General features: G+C 37.5%; 1 protein-coding gene and 1 pseudogene across 1 annotated transcript; both read left to right on the top strand.

Annotated features, from left to right (window-relative positions):
- LOC107637454 lies at positions 16,827-19,132 on the top strand (annotated as a pseudogene).
- LOC107635668 (probable mediator of RNA polymerase II transcription subunit 37c) lies at positions 20,208-22,316 on the top strand. Its single transcript, XM_016339211.2, has 2 exons — positions 20,208-20,323; positions 20,421-22,316. Exon 2 carries the CDS (start codon positions 20,431-20,433, stop codon positions 22,009-22,011), a length of 1,581 nt encoding a protein of 526 aa, XP_016194697.2. The 5' UTR covers positions 20,208-20,323; positions 20,421-20,430; the 3' UTR covers positions 22,012-22,316.

Genomic DNA, 22,537 nt, shown 5'->3' with positions numbered 1-22,537 from the left:
ACAAATTAATTAATTTATTCTTATATACAGTTTCTTTTTTTTAAAGACATAAAAATAATTGATTGGAGCAAACTAAGTTAAATTTTGATTTATTTTATTCTCATTTAAATTAATCAGTACATAAATTAAAGTTCTGTTTTAAGGTTATATTCGAGCTTCAATATGATTTTTAAAGTTTCAATTTACTATATTTGATTTTCTTACTTAGATATCCATAACTCAGATTAGGGTTTTAAGTATTTTGTTGGAAAAAAATTAAGGTAAAAAAATTTCACTTGTTACATCAAATAGTCGCTAGAACATAGAACGTAGCAGTCGTTAGTTCATTTCAGTATGCCATTAACGATTCAGTGAGACTGTGACAAAAATAAGATCAGGAACCAATGTGAGTCATAATTACTAAGTTGGGAGATTAAATTGAATAAATCGAAACTTTTGAAATTCAATAATGCTAGGGAACCAAGATGGTTCTAGTAAAAAACCAGCCAAATACTTTTGGGTGAATCCAAAACCTCTACGTAAATGGTGCTTATACTAGGCATTAGGATGTTTCTTTTCTTTTGTAAATTGGATGGTTCTAAATCTGTTTTCTGATTTATCATGTTTTAGGCATTTGGAGAGAGAAGGAGGGTGAAGAGACGGAAGCTAATTGAATCAGTTTCCGTGATTCACGTTGCAATGATACATCTCCTCCTAATTTGAATGTGGTGAAACATTTAATAACCAATATTTTAAATCATAAATAAATAAAACTAATTACTATATTTATAATTAATTAAGTTGTTCTATTTTTGGTTGATTTGGAGTTGATTCCATATACTTTTCCTTTGAAATTAGATTAAAACACAAACATAATTTCAAGACCAATAAATATGATCTTTTTGTTGACAATTAAATTGTTTAAATGGTAATTAAGATCTAATAATAATGGTTTATAATAAAAAAGAAGCATACTTTTGCAGCAATGAACCTATTATAGCAGTAATTAGGGGTGTTCATAGATCTGATCATATCCATAAATCCACAGTATTTATCTATATCTAATATGTAATTTGTGGATATGATCCGATCTGTAAGATGATCGGATTGGATCGAATTTGATCCACACTCTAATCGGATAGAAGTAAATATGTTAAAAAAAGTAAACAAGAGAATTATTGACTTTTTTATAAAAATAAAATTTTTAATATTTTTATATTCGATCTAAACATAAAAAGTGTGAATATCGAATTTGATCTAATGAGTTTAGTGCGGATCGGATCGAAATTTTAGTCATATCCGATCTACAAACACTCTTAACAATAATAATTAAAAAATTATAATGATTATACTAACTAAGAGGAAGTTCAAAAAAAAAATACTAAATACAAGGACAATTTAATCAAATATTAGAAGAAAAATTTACTTTAAATCAGTTAGACTTTTTTTGTCCATATATATATATATAATGTAATAATAATAATAATATGATAATTGTTTTATATGTCACACAAATGTAAACGTTTTTTCTATGAACTTAAGAAAAGTTTTGTAAGTCCCTAGTCATGTTTTCGATTTTTTTTGTATTAATTCTCTTATTATCAATTTGATTCGTATATAGTTTGGATGATAAATTATTTGATGACGTGCTTCCTTTTTTATTGTGACACATTTCTTTATTATTATTATTATTATTATTCAAAAAATTATAGATAAAAGTGAAAAACCATGAAATGCAATCATGACTTTAAAAATAACAAGGCCAAATTATTGTCATTACATAATAAAATTATGGAAATTTACCATTTTTTTCTAATGGAGAGAATAAAATTTCTTTCAATAATTTATTTAACGTTTAACAGAATAAAAATAAATTTTATTAGAATAAATTTCAGTATGAGTTTAATATTTTTATCATCATAAAATACTTATAGAATTATTCGTAGATAAATTTTAGAAAAAGGAAAAAAAAGCATAATTTTTATTTTTATTTTTAAATAAATTTTATTTTTAATTTTGAAATGAATTTTAATTTTATCTTTTAATAATATTAATTTTTTATCGTATATAATTTATTCAATTTTTTTAATCACATCTAAATAAATTATTCTTAATAAATTTTTTTTGTGTTATTCAATTATCTTTTTTAGAAAATAATTAACTATCAAAATAGTTAAACTTTTCACAACAAAAATAATAAAAAAAATATGAATGAAAAAAAATTAACCATCATGATAATTTTTTGTATTTTTATTCATATTTTAATTATAAAAATAAATATAATTTGGTTATATTATTTATAAAATATCACTATAGATACAGATAAAGTTTAGTTATATTACTTATATATAGTTTCATTGTATTGCTTATAAAGTTAGATTATAATTATGACTATAGAATTGTTCCGATATTTTTGTATGTGTGACTAATTAACAGTGTTAAAATATTATCTTTGATTATAAATAAGGTATACAATTTAAAAAATTAAGGATTCAATTAAAAAAATATGAAAAAGATGATGTTAAAATATTATAACTTTTTAAAATAAAAATATTCGAAATTTAATCAAATAAATTATATAAAAACTAATTAAAATATAACACAAAAACATCTTTAGTAAAAAGATGAAATCAACATCTTATTTAAATGATCCCCTTAATTGTTTGTGGGTCAGGTACGACGATGCAGACATCAAAACAGGATTCTACATATTTAATAACATGTCGGTGGGTAATGAGGTGGTAGTGGGTAGCGTCATAGAACTTGTTTCGGGTAATGAAGATGTTACTATTAAGGTAGCGTTTGGTGGAGAAATAGAGATGGAAAGACTGAGATGGAGAGACAAAGACTAAGAAACAGGAATTGAAATAAATTTCAGTATTCTGTTTGTTACAAAATGGGAGACAGAAATTGAAATAACAATGAAACTCTAATTTAATTTGTACAAAGGGTAAAATTGGAATTAATTAATTGAAATGAAAGTATTTTAGATATAAAATGTTATTAAAGTTTTAGTCTTTATCTCTAAAAATTTCAGTCCCTTGTGTCCCTACTTTTTGGAGGTACTGAAATACTGAAATTTTAGAGACAGACACATAAATTTTAGTATCAGTCTTTGAACTAACAAACATGATACTGAATCTCAATCTCTCAATCTCTGTCTCAATACCTCAAAACAAAAGCTACCTTTAGCGACATGCTTTTGGATGCTACAAAGTATTGGGCACTTTCCAATGATACTCTTAAACTTAACAGCTCAACGCTAGAGGATGGTATAATGGACTGGTGTGAATGTTTTTTATTTTTTATTTTTTATTTTTTTCTTAATACATTACCTCTTTACCGTCTTGCCACATTTTTTTTGGGTTCATTGATAAAAAAATTGATTTAATGTTTTTTAAATTAAAAATTAGTAGTGTCTAATGCGTAAAGAAGATTTTTTTTTTAATAAAAAAGTAAGGAGAATATATAAAAGAATATTTTGTTTTTCTCTGAATTCTTTTCTAAATACTTTACACGAATATGAGGTTTAAGAGGTCGAATTGGACCGATTCTATTACCTTTAATCCAATAAAAAATAATGTAAATTAAAAATGCACTTTAAAATATAATAATCAAAGTCTTAAAATCTCATTTAAATAAAACACAAGAATACTACCACGCTAAATTGGTTTACCAATGGATATTACGATGGTCTTTATAGAAGCGGAGTTTAAGCCGCCATCAATAAAATTAATTTAAAGAAACGCAACGTTTTGATACCATTGATAAGTTATTTTACCGATAGTTAAACCATCAGTAATGGATGAATACGAATTTAAAATTCGTGCCTCTTTTCTCTTCCCCCTCCCATTTCAGCAATCTCTTCCTCTCTCACTACCCGCACTTTCTCTCTACAATTTCTCACTCCACGAAACTTCGATCAACATTAGGTTACACCATTGTAACCGCGATGAGTTTCTCTTCAATTTAATTGGTTTAGGTTTTTTGATTAGTTGAGTTTTTCTATTCATTTTTTAGTGTTCTTATTTTTTTATCTTGAGTTCCCAAATGTGATTTTTTCAGATTCTTAGTGGCTTTAGGGACATTGCTGCTGTCGCTACTACAATGCGGGAATTGTTCGATTATTTTTACTATTTTTAACAAGCTTAATAATTTAATTTGTCCAATTAGATTAGTATTTATTTATTTAATTATATTTTTATTGCTATTAAACTTAATTAAACCTAAAACTTATAAATAATATAAGTGAAAGAATTTTTTAAATTGAAAAAGTATTTACTTTGGCAATATTAAATGTTTAGGATAAAGATTTAAACTCGTATAATAGATTTATAGAATGGAAGAGACGAAATAATTATGTGTAAAGGTAGCATAGAAATTCTTCCGATTTGCTATAAAATTTGTTTATGTTTACTCCATATTTGTTTGTGAGCTGGAAATAAGGTGATTAGAATGGTTAGAATTAAATAGTGTATTTAATTTGTAAATTATATGATGATTAGTTTATATTGTGTAAATATATTGCTAATATATTAAAATATAATATGGAATTGAAATTTGATAAATTGGAGGTTCTAATTGTAGAAAAAATTTTGCCGGCTTCTACTGGCCAATTCTATAGAAGGAAGCGGCCGAGTTCGTCAAAACGTGCCCTCTATGTCAGAAGTACGCCAATTTCTACATCGCTCCACCTGAAGAGCTCATTTGCGTCACCTTACCCTGGCCGTTCGTAAAGTGGGAGCTCGACCTCCTCGGGCCATTCCCCCAGGGATCATGGCAAGTCAAATTCCTTATTGTAGGAATAGATTACTTCACAAAGTGGATCGAGGCAGAGCCACTGGCCGCCGCCACCGCCTAGAGAAGCCGGAAGTTTCTGTATGGAAACATCGTCAAAAGGTTTGGGGTTCCCACTCCATCACCACGGACAATGGGACACAATTCACCGACACGGGCTTCAGAAACCTGGTCGCTGACTTAAAAAATCAAGCATCAGTTCACCTTGGTGAAACACCCACAAGCCAATGGACAGACAGAAGCTACCAACAAAGTCATATTGGCCGGGTTAAAGCGTCGATTATAGGACGCGAAGGGAGCCTGGGCTGAAGAGCTCCCCCAAGTCCTTTGGGCATATCGGACGACGCCACACTCAACCACCGGGAAATCACCCTTCCGACTTGCTTACGGAATGGAGGCAATGATCCCCATAGAAGTAGATGAAAGATCCCCTAGGGTGATCTTCTACAATGAGGACACCAACTCCGGAGCACAAAAGGAAGAACTCGACCTGCTTCTAGAAGTTCGAGAAAGAGCTCGGATCAGAGAGGAAGCCATGAAGCATCGAATGGTCTCAAGGTACAACCGGAAGGTAATCCAACGAAGCTTCGCTACCAACGACCTCATCCTAGTCCAAAGACATCGGAGTAGGTCGGTCAGGAGAGGGAAAGCTAGCAACTAACTGGAAAGGACCATACTGGATTACGGAAGTACTAGAAAAATGTTACTACAAGGTGGCCGACCTCCAAGGGCGGGAGCTCCCGAGGTCATGGACGCCTATAACCTAAGAAGGTACTATAGCTAGAAAAAGGTCTTGAGCTAAGGTGTGCTCTTTTTCCTACTAAAGGATTTTTTAATGAGGCACTAGGCCAAGACCTCAAGGTTTCCCGACTTGCAGGGTAGCCCCACACATGTACATACTCTTAGTTACGCTTTTAATTAATTGCATTTTATTTTAATAAACATAGAGATTCCCTAAAAAAGTTTCCTACCAAGACGCATTAATTTATGCTCGAAAAAACGCAAAATTCATCGTCCGACCAAAAAAGGTCGGCAAGGTGAAGCGACAAGGCCAAAATTAATGTGAGAAGTTATAAAAGCAACCCGTATAAAGTGGCCTGATGAGGTCGGATGAAAAAGGGGTTGCAAAAAATAACTTGAAAAGGTCCGACAGAGAAGTCAGACTAGCTAAAGGATCACTAAAAAGGGAACAGGGCCTTCCTAACCAGGCGAAGGTCGAAAAAGGTTGAAAAACCTGGTATCAAAATTGCTGAGCTAAAAGGTAGGAGTCTGAAAAGGACACCAGTTAAAAAGCAAAAGTAGTCACAAACCCAAACAAGGCTAAAAGGTCGTCCAAATAAACTAAAAGGTAAAAGGTTCAGAACAGAACACTACTTAGAAAGTTATTGGAAACCGACTAAAAGATAAACATTAAAGACTCAAAGGTTACCCAACGGCAACCCAAGAGCGAAAATGTTTTGATTAAAAACTAAGAAGTTGCTAGAAAGCAACTGCAAGTGTCAGAGAACTACTAAAAAAGTTACAATATAAAGAGTTTAAAGGTCCACAAGTCGAACCATACCAACACATGACCAAAAGAGCAATAAAAAAGAGATGTCAAAAGGGATCCGGCTTCGCCCCCGTCGCCACATCCTGAGGAGCTGGATGAATGACTGAAATCGGGACAGCTTCGACGACACCATTCGGGCCATTCAAGATCTCCACGTCGGGGTCTGCCTCAGGTCGGGATGTCTCAGCAGAAGGGGCTATAGAAGCCTTGGCCGTTGAGTCAAAAGGAGAAACCTCATCATTGTCAGGGGCAGGCACAATCTTGCCATCCTCCACAATGTTGTCCATGCTAAATAAGGTGAGGTCCGCGTCAGGAGCAAGAACCCGGACCTGAACTTTCAAATTCTCGTACCGAGCCATCATGCCATTCATTATGTGGCCTTGCAGCTCGGCGTAATCATCATAAGAAGACTGGAGTTTTTCCTTAACCTCCAGAAGCTCACCATAAGTCCGAATGTAGCTCTCATTGGCATTCTTCGCCATATCTTCAGCCAAGTTGGCAGCCGCCTCCGCCGCAGTAGCCCGAGCCTTTTCCTTCTCCAAATACAACTCCAGCCCAACATTTTTTGCCTTTAGCTCAAGTCTCAACCCCTCTACCCTCTCGTAATCAGCCTTAGCCCTCCCAAGAAAGGCGTTGGTAGCATTGATAGGGGACTTTTTGAACTCCCTCGACAACGCTGCACCGAGATTAGCCATCTGAATACTGTTGCTAGATATAGAATCAAGATGTTTAAGGATAGACACATCATCAGTTGGAACAAACCCATATGGAGCGATGTGCTCCGCAGCAAAGGTTACGCCATCAAAATCCTTATCATCGAGGTTGTAAGCACCATCAGTTCTTTGCCTTTTGGGAGAAGGCCCAGATGAAGAAGGGGAAGAGATAGCACCAGAATTCGCCAGAGGTGGGTCAGTAGAGGCCACCCGAACGTGTGAGGTCGGAATAATCTTCCTCAGACCTTGAGGTCCCGAGTCCGGCTTCTTCAGTGGGACCTGGGAAGAACCCTCCCCCGACGTCTTTCTCTGTAAGTTTTAGGCGGCCACCGTTTTCTTGGTCTTACGAAGGACCTTCATCGAATCAGAGCTGGCAACCATCTTTGAAAAAAGGAATCACAAAAATCGTTATATAGTGGAATATGACAAACAAACGACAGTAAAAAATTCTTTGTAAGAAGTCGGGCGCTACCTAGCTCGGAATGAAAAAGAGCAGGATCCCCTAAAAACTTCTTTGTATCCAAATGAGGAGGCTCCCCCCAGTTCTCCTCCAAAACACCCACAAAGGCCCTCTCTACCTCATCAAGACTCTCTAAAGAATACGTAAGAACTACAGGGTTTTCTTGCCACCAGAAAACCATACGGAGCGATATGCTCCTCAGCAAAGGCCATGCTGTCAAAATCCTTGTCATTAAGGTCATAAGCACCAGAAGTTCTTTGCCTCTTAGGAGAGGGCCCGGACGAAGAAGGGGAGGAAACAGCACCAGAACTCGCAAGAGGCAGATCGGAAGGAGCCACTCGAACTTGAGGAGTTGCGATGATCTTCTTTGGACCTTGAGGACCCGAGTCCGGTTTCTTCGGTGGAACCTGAGAGGAACCCTCCCCCGACGTCTTTCTTTGAAGATTTTGAGCAGCCACAGTCTTCTTGGTCTCGCGGAGGACCTTCATTGAATCAAAGCCTAAAGCCATCTCTAAAAATGAAAAATCACAAAAATAGTTACATAATGGTTACCACAAACAAAGACAGAAAAAATCTAGGAAGTCGGGCACTACCTAGTTCGGAACGGAGAAGAGCAGGATCCCCTAAAAACCTCTTCGTATCCAAATAAGGAGGCTCCTCCCAATGCTCCTCCAAAACACCCACAAAGGCCCTCTCTACCTCATCAAGACTTTCTAAAGAATACCTAAGAACTACAGGGTTTTCTTGCCACCAAAATGGAAAGAGAGGTTCCTTGTTCTCATCAAGAAAAAAGGGGTGAACACCATCTACAGCCCAAACTTTGAAGTAGAAGTTTTTAAAATCATGAAAGAAGTCATCATAAATGGAAAAGACCTTTTTACCTTGGGTAGCCCGGAAAGAGATCCAAGAAGCCTTCTTCTTGGCCGCCCCGGGCTTGGTCAGCACAAACAAATAAAGGAATAGACAAAGGGAAGGTCGGACACCTAACTCCTGACACAGTAACTGAAAAATCTTCATGAAAGCCCAAGAGTTGGGATGAAGCTGAGATGGGTCAAGCTTGCAGTTCCAAAGGAGGTCGGTCTCAAACTCAGTAAAAGGAAGGGTAATACCTAACTTGGTAAAAAAGCAATCATACGCATAGAAGAATGGACGCTCGGCCCTACTTAAAGGAGAAAAACTGACCCTCTCCTCAGGATCAGGTGACACCAACTCATAATATTTCTCATCTTCCCTATTCCCACAAATCCTATGAAACCTCCTAAATTTTTCATAATATTCTCGATCTACTACAGTAACACACCCTAACACTACAGAATCTAACCAGTCAGCCATACCAGGAGGGACCTTTGTGGACATCTCAACAATATTTCTATGAGAAGACATAGAAACTACACCTACAGCAAAAAAATAAAGAGGCGTCACTACCAAACAACTCAGCCAAAACAAGAAAGCGAGGAAACAAAGAAAATCGAAAAAGATCAAAGAAAATGACCAAAGAAAATCGAAAGCCCTAGCCCTAACCTTTTTCAGCAACAACAACATGAAAAGATCAAAACTTTGAACAAAAACAGAAGCATGCAGCAGAAATAGAACATCAAGCAGAAAGGATCGCAACCATGAAAAAGAATACGAAATGCACGAAGCAAAGTACCAACCTAAAAAGAGAAGAAGTAGTAGCGACGAAACGTGCAGTAAAACCACGAACGATCCACACCAATAAGCGCCTCGAAGCTTTCAAGGAAAGGAAAAAACTTGGGGCAAATTAACAAAATAAAGGAAGGTTTTTTCTCTCAGAAAGCAAAAGAAAGTAGATGGAAGCAAGAAACTGAAGAAAGCAAGAAACTGAACCCCTTTGATTTCAAACAAAATGCAAAGAAGGAAACAAAACGACAAAGGAGTAAAAGCCCAAAATTAATAGGCTTTAAAAGCGCTTGCATGAACCCAAGAAACTAACGCACTCGAGAATCGTGCAACATTTAAAGAGCAAAAGAAAAAACGCTTCGCATTTCGAAATAGCATTAAAGATGCAAAAAGCCCGCCCGAATGGAACAACAGCACCTCCGACACGATCAACAAAGAAGATGCTTGAACACGACTTCCCCAAAGAGGTCGAAGCTCAGAGATGAGTATAACCTCAGGGAGAGGTCGAAGCTCAAGCAGGGGCACTGTTCATACACTGATCCGAGATATAAGGGTCGGGTTGGTCGAAAGACAAAGGGACCGACCTCTTTAAAGGTTGGTCCACTACCGACCTCTTCACAGAGAGCTCGGAAGATCGCCACGGAGGTCCAAAGAGGCCCAAAAAAAAGGACCACCTCTTACTAAGATACGGATGGCAAAAGATATGATCTCACCCACGAAAAGATAAGATAAGATAACAAACTTATCTCAAAGGGAGATCGTCACACACCACTATAAATACACTGGAGCACCCAGGTATAACTCATACTTAAATTCTACAAAAAGCCTGCCTAAAGCCCATACTGACTTAAGCATTGGAGTCTCTTGCAGGTACCACCACCCCCCGGTGATCAAAGACCAGCAGCATCCCGAGCTCCAACAAGTCTGACAGGACAGGCTTAACCAGACCAGAAGATCTCGCCCGAGATCGACCTCAACGTTTCAGGTAACCCTCAGAACAGGGACTCTCTATATTTCTGCATGAAAGTCTGGATGTCATGTCTCAGCTTTGCCAACCTCTATGGTGGGAAGAATTTGGTTAAGAACTTATTGATCAAATCATCCCATGTTGCTATGCTCTCCTTTGGTTGAGTTTTGAGCCATTGTTTGGCTCAGTCCCTTACAGCGAATGAGAACAACCTCAATCGATAAGCTTCAGTAGAGACACCATTAGATTTGATTGTGTCAAAAATTTGCAAGAAGATGGAGATGAATAAATTGGGATCTTCTTGAGGGATCCTATTGAATTGACAATTTTGTTGCACCAAGGTGATGAGTTGAGACTTCAATTCAAAGTTGTTTGCCACTATAGCGAGTGCTACTATGATACTTCCACAATTTCCAGAAGTGGACTTGGTGAAAGACCCTAAGGTCCTTCTTGCATTGGCATTAGGATTGTTGTTGTTATTATCTGTCATGTTGCTCTCTAGTTCTTCTTCAATTTCTTCTATAACCCCTTTTTTCTAGCTTGCTTTCTCAATCACCAGATGATTAGTTCAATTTTAAGATCAAATTGGAAAGGCTCTTGTTCTTGGTTGTCCTGCATAAACACCAAAACACCAAGAAAAATTAGAATTCCCTATGTCAAAGTGAAGAAAATTTCCAGTGAGGTAAACAAAAAAAAAATAAAAAAAGGTCTAATTTAGGTAATCAATTAACTGATTTGTTGTTAATCTCAATTAATCCCCAGCAACGGCGCCAAAAATTTGATGAGGAATTTTACAAAACCACAAACTATCAGCAAGTGCACCGAATCATATCAAGTAATACCACGGTGAGTGGGTTATCGTTCCCACGAGGATTAACAGACTAAGCAAGTGATTAGTTAACAGCAATGTAAACAAAGCAAGCAGTCATTGAGTAGAAAGAGTGATAAGATTAAAACGTTAATATTTTCAGAGATGTTGAAACTTCTGAACAAATGCTTCTCACTAGCTACCTTGATCATGTCATCATGCAGACATGTTTCTACGGTAAACCATGGTTAATCAAATCTCAATTCCTTAAAAGTTCAATTTCTCTTAATCTTAACAAATGTTCAATTCTTTAAACAATCTGTTATGATAAGAGGTTACGCATAATATCCAGTTTAACACTGTATAATTCTTCAAGATTAATTCTGGTTTGATTAGATGTTACTTATCAAAATTAGTTTCAAAACTTATAGAATTTTGAGAAAAAGTTTCAAACACACATTCAGTTAATCAGCTTTTCCAAGTTTTAAAACAGAATTGAATCAGACTTGAGTTATTTTCCAATATACTCAAGTCCTTATAACGAAGAACAGAAACCAATTCTTAGAAAACATCAATGCAATAATCAAAGATAGAAAAGTAATAACATTAATTCATCGAAAATCAACAAAGCTCCTAACTTTAACAGAGAATATTAGTTGCCCATGATGCAAAACATAAAATTAGGGTTCCAAAGTATGCGGGAGTAATCAGCTCCCCTTCAAGGTTTTCTAAAAATCCTTAAATACTGCAAAACAAAACCTAAGAATCAAAATTAATTAAAACAAAATCTCATAATCTCTTTTCCTAATTAGCTTCCACAAATTAAGAGTGATTTCTTGAGGTTGAGGCCCAATCTTTGGTGCTTGATTGTTTGATTGTTTCCTTAAGATTTGTGGGCTTAAATTAAGTTTTGGACTTAAAGTGCACCTCCAAGGGCTTCGATTGGCTCAACGTGGGACATGGGTGATGACCACATGCGACATGGATGTCTGGAGAAGGTCGGACGTCCCTGGGCTTAAGCCCAACGTGGGACGTGAGAGGGGTGATGTGTGACGTCCTTGATAGGAGAAGGGTGGACATGCTAGCTTCACGCCCAACGTGGGACATGACTCCCCACGTTGGACGTCTTCGATGGTGGAGGAGGTTGGATGTCCCACATCCTTGTATGCTTGCAAACCAACATGGGACGTGACTGAGGGACGTGCGACATCTTTGAGAGGGAGAGGAGTGAAGCCATTGACTTTAGGCCCACATGGGACGTGACTCCCCTACTTTGGACGTTTTCGATGGGAGAAGGAGGGACCGTGGCTGGACGTGCAACGTAGGAGTTGAACGTGGCATGCCTTCAACGACATTCTAGAGGGGGCTTGCTGGCTTCAACCTCAACGTGGGACGTGACTCCCCATGTTGGACGTCTTCGAGCGTGGAGGAATGGAGGCTCCTGGGTACAACCCCAACGTGGGACGTGACTCCCCACGTTGGACGTCTTCATTGCTAGGAGGAAGGACGTGCGATGTGGATCCTCCATGTGCAACATCTTCGAACTCTTGGAGGCTGGGTCTTTTACCTTCAAGACCAATGTGGGATGTTGGGCTCCCCAATGGCGTTCTATAGGAAGTATTTCCCAGAGTCGGTGAGAGAAGCTAAGGAGTTAGAGCTTATGCAGCTGAAGTAAGGCTCGTTGTCTGTGGCCGAATACACTAGTAGGTTCGAGGAACTCTGTAGATTTTCTAGGGTATGTCAAGGTGCCCTAGAGTCCTATAAGAGTTGGAAGTGCGTTAAATATCAAGGAGGCTTGGAGGATAACATTATGACTGCTATGACTCCTTTGGAGATTCGAATCTTTTCCGAGCTTGTGAACAAGGCAATGGTGGTGGAAGACTGTGCCAAGAAGGAAGCTGAGGCGAGAGGAAATCATAGTTATACTAACAACCGAGCTCGTGATGATTACCTTGGACCAAGGGGATAGAAATTTAAGAGAAATGGTGAAGCGAAGTGGTCAAGAGCTTACTCCCTTGATTTGAGGTGTCAGGAGTGTGGGAACTACCATCCGAATAAGCCATGCCGGTTGGGTATGAAACTATGCTACAAGTGTGGTGCACCGGGACATTTGGTTAGAGATTGTCCACATCGAGGAACACATGAGGCAGGTCAATCACAACAACAGGGTTGAGGTAATTATGAAGCCGGTAACCAAACCTTAACTTATTTTCATAGTATAGAATATCGCCGTTCGTGATATCAGAACTTAGAGTTGCATCGGGGGGAAACGAATGGGGAAAAGAAGATTCTTTTATATGTAGCCGAAATCAGAGTGACACAGTGAAAGGTGTGTGGGAAGGCAACTCGGAGACGGAGATGTACTACCTTTATTCGTTTGCTTACGATTCGAATTTTGGGGACAAAGTTCCTTTTTAGGAGGGGAGAGTGTAAGAACCATAATTTCAATCGACTGTTTAGAGGATATAAAATAATAATTTAATCGCCCGAAATAGGTTCGAGAAATTAGACATCTTAATTGCAATTTAACGGTGAGATTCGAATTCATGAATTTTTCTGAGTGGAAAAATGTAATTTTCAGCAGAAAATTGCGTAAAAACGCGTACCGGTAAACCAACCGGAAGTACTGGCTTAAGTCTGTCAGGTACTGTGCGTGTATGATAAAAATAGTAGAAAAAGTTAGGAAATAAATTAAAGTTGAAAACCGGGCGCTAATTTTAAAGGTTTGGCCCAAAGTTGGGCCAAACGAGCTAAAAACGCTAACAAGTTGGACCGGGCCAAAGTTTGGCCCAAGTCCAACATATAAAGGAACACTTAATGAGCTTTTCAGCTCATAAACTTCACAAACACACAGACACACACAACTGCATTGAGAGGAGAGGGAGAAGAAAGAGCACTAATAAGAAGTTGCAAAAATATTTGGCAACAGCTTGGGAGTTGTTAACTTCTTTTTGAAAAGCTTCCTTGGTTCATATCCCAAGGGTCCAGAACGAGATCGCCAATGAGTTAGCCCAAATTGCTTCAAGATATAGAATCGGCGCAGAAACATTAAAAAACTTGACCAGTATCCATCAAATTTTGGTGCCTGCAGATGAAGGAAAGTTTTGTGTGTAGGCGAATGGGAAGATGATGATTGGAGGAAGCCCATTGCTGAGTATTTAAAGAATCCTAGCATGCCAGTCGATAGAAAGATAAACTTGCGAGCAATGAATTTTGTCTTGATGGCTGATGAGTTGTATAAGAAAGGAATCGGCGGGAGTCTTTCAAGATGTCTAAGTCAAGAGGATAAAGACATTGCTCTAGGAGAAGTCCATAAAGGCATATGTGGTGCTCATCAGGCTGGGATGAAAATGAAATGGGTACTATATCGAAATCATGTCTATTGGCCCTCCATGATCAAAGATTGTATCGAATATGCAAAGGCGTGTCAAGAATGTCAAAGGCATGGGTCCATACAACAGATCCCAGCGTCTGAGTTACATTCGATTATTAAGCCATGGCCGTTTAGAGGTTGGGCTCTGGATCTTATTGGATTAATTCATCCCCCTTCATCGAAACAGGTGTGTGGACTGACTGGATTGTTAGTGAAGACAACTCTCATGCCAGGTGAGAGGACTTCAGTGGGGATTTTCTTATCCCTCCAGCCTTTAGGTACTTTCTTCTTAGTACCTTTGTTTTCAGTGCTTGACAATGGCTGTCCAACACCAAACTTAGAGTTGGTGTTTGGGGGTTCTGTATATCCTTGCACTGAGAGAGAAGGTTGGAACACTAGGTGTTGCACAACTGTTTCTCTTTTGTCAGGAGGAGAGTTAGGGCTAGACATCTTAAACAAGATGTGATCCTCTCATAACTGTAGAATCAGCTCTCCCTTTGCCACATCAATGATGGCATTGGCAATGGCTAGGAAGGGTCTTCTAAGGATGATGGATTCATCCTCTTCCTCTCCAGTATCCAGAATTATGAAATCAGCAGGGATGTAAAGGTTTTCAACCTTTACTAAGACATCCTCTACCAGTCCATAAGACTTTTCATGGACTTGTCTACCATCTCTAATGAAATTCTTGCAGCTTGTACCTCAAAGATTTCCGATTTCTCCACTACAGAGAGTGGCATAAAGTTTATGCTTGAACCTAGGTCACACAGAGTCTTATCAAAGGTAATGGTGCCTATGGTGCAGGGAATCAGGAAGCGTTCGGGATTCGACAGCTTATGAGGTAAGTATCCAGAATTATGAAATCAGCAGGGATGTAAAGGTTTTCAACCTTTACTAAGACATCCTCTACCAGTCCATAAGACTTTTCATGGACTTGTCTACCATCTCTAATGAAATTCTTGCAGCTTGTACCTCAAAGATTCCCAACTTCTCCATTACAAAGAGTGGCATAAGGTTTTTGCTTGACCCTAGGTCACACAGAGCCTTTTCAAAGGTGATTGTGCCTATGGTGCAGGGAATCAGGAAGCGTTCGGGATTCGACAGCTTCTGAGGTAGTTTCTGATGAACCAAGGCAATGAGTTCCTTGGTGAGCACTGGAGGTTCTTCCTCTAATGGCTCTGTGCCAAATAACTTGGCATTCATCTTCATGAGGACTCCTAGGTAACGAGCAACCAGCTCTTCAAGAGTGACCTTAATCCATGATTTACAACAAGGCATTCAAGGGGACCTCTATAGTTTCCTCATGAGCCTTAGTTGCCTTCAGATCTTCAATAGGGAAGCCTTGGGTGGGCGTTGAACGTCCTTCCTTACTGGGCGTTCAACGCCAGTAATGGTGCTTAGTGTGAAGTTGTATAAATTTTTTATTGGAATGGCGCTTCAGTGTCATCATTATCTTAGAGTATAATTAAATTTAAGGTAGTTGTTGTAACAAGCCAGAACCACCCGCTAGCACGATATTGTCCGCTTTGGCACATAAGACCTCATGGTTTTGCCTTTGATGATAGGGATGATAGTTGAAGCCCCCACACTCACTCGTCAAAATGCGTCATGCTAGGGAGAGGTATCCACACCCTTATAAGGCATGCTTCGTTCCCCTCCCAACCGATGTGGGACCTTACAATCCACCCCCCTAAGGGAGCTCAGCGCCCTCGCTGGCACATCGATCCGGGCTCCGCCTCTGATACCATCTGTAACAACCTAGACCACCCGCTAGTACGATATTGTCTGCTTTAGCACACAAGGTCCGTTTGGGAAGTTTCAAAAGTAACTTTTTTGAACTTTTGACTTATGAAAAGTAATAGTATTAATGATTGGTACAATTTTCAAAACCAAACTGTAACTTCCTAAGAAGTTATTTAGGAGCTTATAGAGAAGTTAAAAAAAATGACTTCTTTCATAATACTACTACTTTTTATCACATTTTTATAAAATAAACACTTTTAGAACTAAAAATTCAAACACAAAATAATTTATTTATAAATTACTTTTAATATCGTCATTTATTGTTTAAGCTATTTTTTTAAAAGGAGCTTAATTAAGTGTTTATCCAAACTGGGCAATACTACGATAGTAGTGACACATCTTTGTTTTAATTAAAAAGCAAACATTAGTACATTAATGCAGCCTCCAAAAAGAGAGAAAGAATAAATGTAGTATGGTTTTCAAATGAAATGTTTGTATTTAAAACTGATTAGCTGCCTGGTTCCAATACTGTTGGGAATAGTTGCCAAAAGATAGTAATGGCAATACTTCAACAAAAAACAATGCAAAAAATTTAAAATTCGACAATGAACCGTCAGTACAATATCGTATCATATTATAAAAAATTTAGTTAACAAGTACGATGGTTAAAGGAGTAGAAATATTTTTTTAACTTGTAATAATACATTGTATTTAAAACCTCAAAAAAAAAAAGTCTATCAAAATTTTATACTTATGATATCAAGTTTCCTAGAGTAGAACTTTTAGACTTCTTCTGATAACATTCCATTCAGTTTGAAAGAACAATGGCCAAAAAATGTGAGGGACATGCAGTGGGAATAGACCTTGGAACAACATATTCTTGTGTTGCAGTGTGGAAGGAACAACATTCTCGAGCTGAGGTCATACCCAATGACCAAGGCAACAGGACAACTCCTTCTTACGTTGCTTTCACTCATAATCAAAGGTTGATTGGTGATGCTGCTAAGAACCAAGCTGCTATCAACTCTACCAACACTGTCTTTGGTAAGTATTTCATCTTTTTTTTTTTCGACATAAAAACCAATAATCATTCTCATTTTAAGTTCATTTTCCTGTATATTAGCCATGCAACTTATGTCATTAGTTGAGTTAATTGAAGTTAGTTAGTCATTTGCCATTTTATTAGTTTGCAAGTTAAAGACTGCGTATAAAAGGTCACTTTTACAAATTCTAAATTATCCATTGAAATCATTGTCTTTATTTCAATTTGTTAATTACTCTTAACAGATGCTAAGAGGATGATTGGTAGGAAATTTGCTGACCCCAATATTCAGAAAGATAAAGTATTGTGGCCATTCAAAGTCATTTCTGGTGCTAATGGCGAACCCATTGTTGTTGTTAAGTACAAGGGTCAGGAGAGACGCCTTTGTCCTGAGGAAATTTCAGCCATGATTCTTACAAAGATGCGTGAGACTGCAGAAGCATATTTAGGTTCACCTGTGGAGAATGCAGTTATTACTGTACCGGCCTACTTCAGTGACTCGCAGCGCAAAGCCACCAGAGATGCTGGTGCCATTGCTGGTCTCACTGTCATGAGGTTAATCAATGAACCTACTGCTGCAGCTATTGCTTATGGCCTTGATAAGGGAGCTGGTAACTGTTCTGCAGAGAGGAATGCTTTGATCTTCGACCTTGGAGGTGGTACTTTTGATGTAACCCTCCTTACCATCAAGGATAAGTTGTTTGAAGTTAAGGCCTCTGGTGGAAACACTCATCTTGGTGGAGAAGATTTTGATGACAGAATGTTGAACTACTTCATAGAGGAGTTCGAGAAGAAGAACAAAGTTGACATAAGTGGTGATTCAAGAGCATTGAGGAGGTTGAGAAACGAATGCGAAAGGGCGAAAAGAACACTCTCAAGCTCCATTGATGCGGTCATTGACATAGATGGTTTATTTAAGGGTATTGACTTCTCTTCATCAATTACTCAAGCTAAGTTTGAGGAACTCAACAAGGACCTCTTTGAAGAGTGTATTGAGATAGTAAAAGAATGTGTTACCAATGCTGGTGTAGACAAGAGTTGTATACATGAGGTTGTCCTTGTTGGTGGATCTTCTAGGATTCCAAAAGTACAACAACTACTGCAGGAATTCTTCCAAGGGAAAAATCTGTGCAAGGCACTTAATCCTGATGAAGCTGTTGCTTATGGAGCCGCCCTTCAGGCTGCTTTGTTAAGTGAAGGCTTTAAGAATGCTCCAAATGTGGTGATGTGCGATGTTACTCCGTTGTCACTTGGTATATGTGAAAAAGTAGATATTATGAGCATAGAAATTCCTAGGAATTCTAGTATTCCTATAAAGAAGAAAACTAAATACGGCACAGTTGTGGAAAACCAATCTTTTGCACGTGTTTTGGTTTATGAAGGTGAGAGGGCAAGAGCTAGTGATAACAACTTGCTGGGCCGATTTGTGCATTCTGGTATTCCTCCTGCTCCTCGAGGCCATCCTATTATGATATGCTTCAATATAGACGAAGATGGTATCTTAAATGTATCTGCTGAAGAAGAAACCACTGGTAAAAGCAACGAGATTACCATAACCAATGATAAAGGGCGAATGTCGGCTAAGGAAATTGCAAGATTAATTCAAGAAGCTAAAATTTATGAGGCTGAAGACAGAATTTCTTGAGAAGGATGGAGCAATGAATGATTTGGATGATTATGTTTACAAAATGAGAAAAGCTTTAGTAGATATGGAAATGGACAAGGAAAAGATCGGTGATGCAATTGTTAAGGCCAGGAGTTTGCTTGATGATCACAAAGAGCAGCATAAAAAAGATGTGTTTGAGAAGAATATGAAGGATCTTGAGTTATATTCTGAATCACTAAATGCAAATCTGAAGAATATGATATTATCTTAAACTATATTTTGAGTTGTTAATGGTTAAGATTATGTCCTTGAATTGTGTATGAAGATCACTTTGATCGTCTTTGATGAACATGATGTACCTAAAGCTAAGAAAAACTTGTAAACTATGGATTCAGCAGAAGTATGGAAGCAGTGGAGTGCCTTTTCTATATATTAGCACATGTCATTGTACATTAGGGAGATAATATATAAGTTTTAGGTTTGTGCATCAATTCCTGAGTTTATTTTACTAAAAGCACTAAACTTTATTATTTATTAATTATAAACAGAGATTATTGAAGGAGTTTCACATTATTATTAAACCAATTATCCCCAGAGACTCGTTAGCTATTAGTCTGTTCTGATGTTATCTAAAAGTTTCTTTTGAAAGCAAAACAGCTCTGCTTCTGCATTATTACTATGAAGTCTGTAGTATTTTTAAATTTAACTAAATGAACTAAATAGTAAATACTGCCTATGTTTGTTATTTGATTTGTAGGAAGGCTAAGAGGGGTTAGTATTTTATGATTTGTGTTAGCTTGCTACATCATTGTCTAGAAACAGATTTGCGTTTTCAGTATATTTTCTCATATATTGTATTTTACTTCAGAAGATATAGTTGTGGTTTGGCAAAAATCACGAGTGGTTAGCAAATTGTGAGTGTTTCGAATTTCGATCATATATAGTTTGCCACATAATTAAAAAGATCCATTCCGAACACGTGCAGTGCAACCTCGGAAAAAGAGTAACAGTATAATGTAATATGAAGAGTCATTACTGGCTTCCAAATGAGATGTTTCTATTAAGACAATTTATTTCTCTAGTATTATATGCTATTGGGAATAGTTGACAAATGAGAACAGCAAAAGTCTCATTCTTCTTTAATTAGACAAGAAGAAGAATGCAAAAGTTAATTAGACAATGAAGAGTCAATAGTTAGTAGTACTGTATGCTTGGCTTATGGGTATGATATCTATGTGGCAATAAATAAATAATAAATAAACGTTAAGAAAATAAATGTACGTGAGTTTATCAACCTGTATAAATACCCAAATGACTTTTATATGTTCGTTATATAGTAAAAGTAAGAACAAACTGGTTTTTCACATTCCTGAGACTGGCTTCACTTTTCTTCTGATTAATCAATTAGTTCACTTTCAAAGAACGATGGAAAAAGATTGTCAGGGAGCGGCGGTGGGGATAGATCTTGGCACAACATATTCTTGTGTTGCAGTGTGGCTTGAAGACCACAACAGAGTTGAGATCATTCACAACGATCAGGGCAATAAAACAACACCTTCCTATGTTGCTTTCACTGACAAACAAAGGTTGATCGGTGATGCTGCTAAGAACCAAGCTGCAATGAACCCTGCCAACACTGTCTTTGGTAAATTCACCTTCTTTTGTTTGTCTATATATATACACTTTTTCTGTAAATTTTTCTTTCCAAATAGTAATAAGCAAGAATAATATAATTACTGTAGATGCTAAGAGATGATTGGCAGAAAATTTAGTGACCCCAATATTCAGAAAGACAAACTTTTGTGGCCATTCAAAGTCATTTCCGGTGTTGATGACCAACCAACAATTGTTGTACAGCACAAGGGTCAAAAGAAACGCCTTCGTGCCGAGGAAGTCTCGGCTATGATTCTTACTAAGATGCGCAAGATTGCAGAGGCATATTTAGAGTCACCTGTGAAGAATGCAGTTATTACTGTACCTGCATACTTCAATGACTCTCAGCGCAAAGCCACCAGAGATGCAGGCGCCATTGCCGGCCTTAATGTTATGAGGATAATCAATGAGCCTACTGCTGCAGCTATTGCTTATGGCCTTGACAAAAGATCAAACTGTGTCGGGAAAAGGAACATTTTTGTCTTTGACTTTGGTGGTGGTACATTTGATGTATCACTGCTTACCATCAAAGATAAGGCCTTCCAAATGAAGGCGACAGCTGGAAATACTCATCTGGGTGGAGTAGACTTTGACAACAGATTGTTAAATTACTTTATGGAGGAGTTCAACAAGAAGAACAATCTGGACATAAGTGGGAATTCAAGGGCCTTGAGGAGGTTGAGAAATGCAAGTGAAAGGGCCAAAAGAGTACTTTCTTACAATGTCGATGCCTTCATCCAAATAGACGGTTTATTTCAAGGCATTGACTTCTGTTCAACAATCACTCGAGCTAGGTTTGAGGAACTCAACATGGATCTCTTTAAAGAGTGCATAGATACTGTAAATAAGTGTCTTACTGATGCAGACATGGACAAGAACTGTGTGGACGATGTTGTCCTTGTTGGTGGCTCGTCTAGGATTCCTAAAGTTCAGCAGCTATTGCAGGAATTCTTCGAGGGGAAGGATCAATGTAGGAGTATCAACCCTGATGAAGCTGTTGCGTTTGGAGCAGCAGTTCAAGCTGCTTTGTTAAGTGAAGGCTTTAAGAATCTGCCAAATTTGGTGCTGCATGATGTTACTCCGCTGTCACTTGGTATATCAATTAAAGGAGATCTGATGGATGTAGTGATTCCTAGGAATACTACTATTCCTGTGAAGAAGAAACAAGGATATTTTACCTCAGAAGATAATCAAACTTTCATAAAGTTTGAAGTTTTTGAGGGTGAGAGGACAAGAGCCACCAATAACAACTTGTTGGGTTGGTTTAATCTTTCAGGCATACCTGAAGGTCCTAAAGGTCATGGTGTAATGGTAACCTTTGATGTTGATGCTGATGGAATCTTAAACGTAACTGCTGAAGATGAAGCAACTGGCAACAGCAATGAGATTACAATAAGCAATGATACGGGGCGATTGTCGCGGATGGAAATTGCGAGATTGATTCAAGAAGCTAGAGATTATGAGGCTGAAGACAAAAAGTTTCTAGAGAAGGCTAGAGCAAGAAATGATTTGGACGATTATGTTTACAAAATGGAAAAAGCTTTAAAAGCTGTCGACAAAAACAAGGGAATGATCACTGATGCAATTGTTAAAGCCAAGAGTTTGCTTGATGGTGATAAAGATGAGCATGAAAAAGATGTGTTCGAGAAGAAACTGGAGGAACTTGAGAACATTTTTTAGCCCACTATGCCAAGTATGGAAGATTAACGATTTACTGCTTGTTAAGCTCTTTTCGGATGAATAGTGCAGACTTAGCACTTTAATTGATATGTGATACAAGTTATATGTGAAAAAATTATCTTAAGTTATATTTTGAATTGTTAATTGCTTGTTAAGATTTTGTCCTTGAATTGTATATTGAGAGAGATTGTGATTGCCTCTTGCTGTCAGCATTCGGCAAAGGTATCGAAGCAGAGTAGGAGTGGTTTTTTTTGTTAGCATGCATTTGCTACATCATCAAATATCAGAAGTTCTATGTTTGTTTAGCAGTTCTGAGTTTACTGAACTAAATGTACCGAAAGGAAATATTGTTGCTGTTTAAAACTTTACTGATATAAAATCATGTGTATCTTGAAAGAAATTTAGAACCATCACAAAAGATTGTTTGACTTCAGAAGAAATATTCTTTTGATGGTTTGGCGAGAATCATTACTTCACATGAGTGGTTAACAAGTTGAAAGTGTTTCGATCATACTTTGTCATATAA

This window comes from Arachis ipaensis, chromosome B04, assembly GCF_000816755.2.
Source record: "Arachis ipaensis cultivar K30076 chromosome B04, Araip1.1, whole genome shotgun sequence".
NCBI classification, from domain to species: domain Eukaryota; kingdom Viridiplantae; phylum Streptophyta; class Magnoliopsida; order Fabales; family Fabaceae; genus Arachis; species Arachis ipaensis.
The sequence above is the reverse complement of the archived record's forward strand: the minus strand, read 5'-3'. Positions and strand labels throughout refer to the sequence as shown.

Coding starts and splice junctions, on each gene's coding strand:
- LOC107635668 (XM_016339211.2), top strand. CDS start 20,431: ATGATTGGCAGAAAATTTAGTGACCCCAATATTCAGAAAGACAAACTT.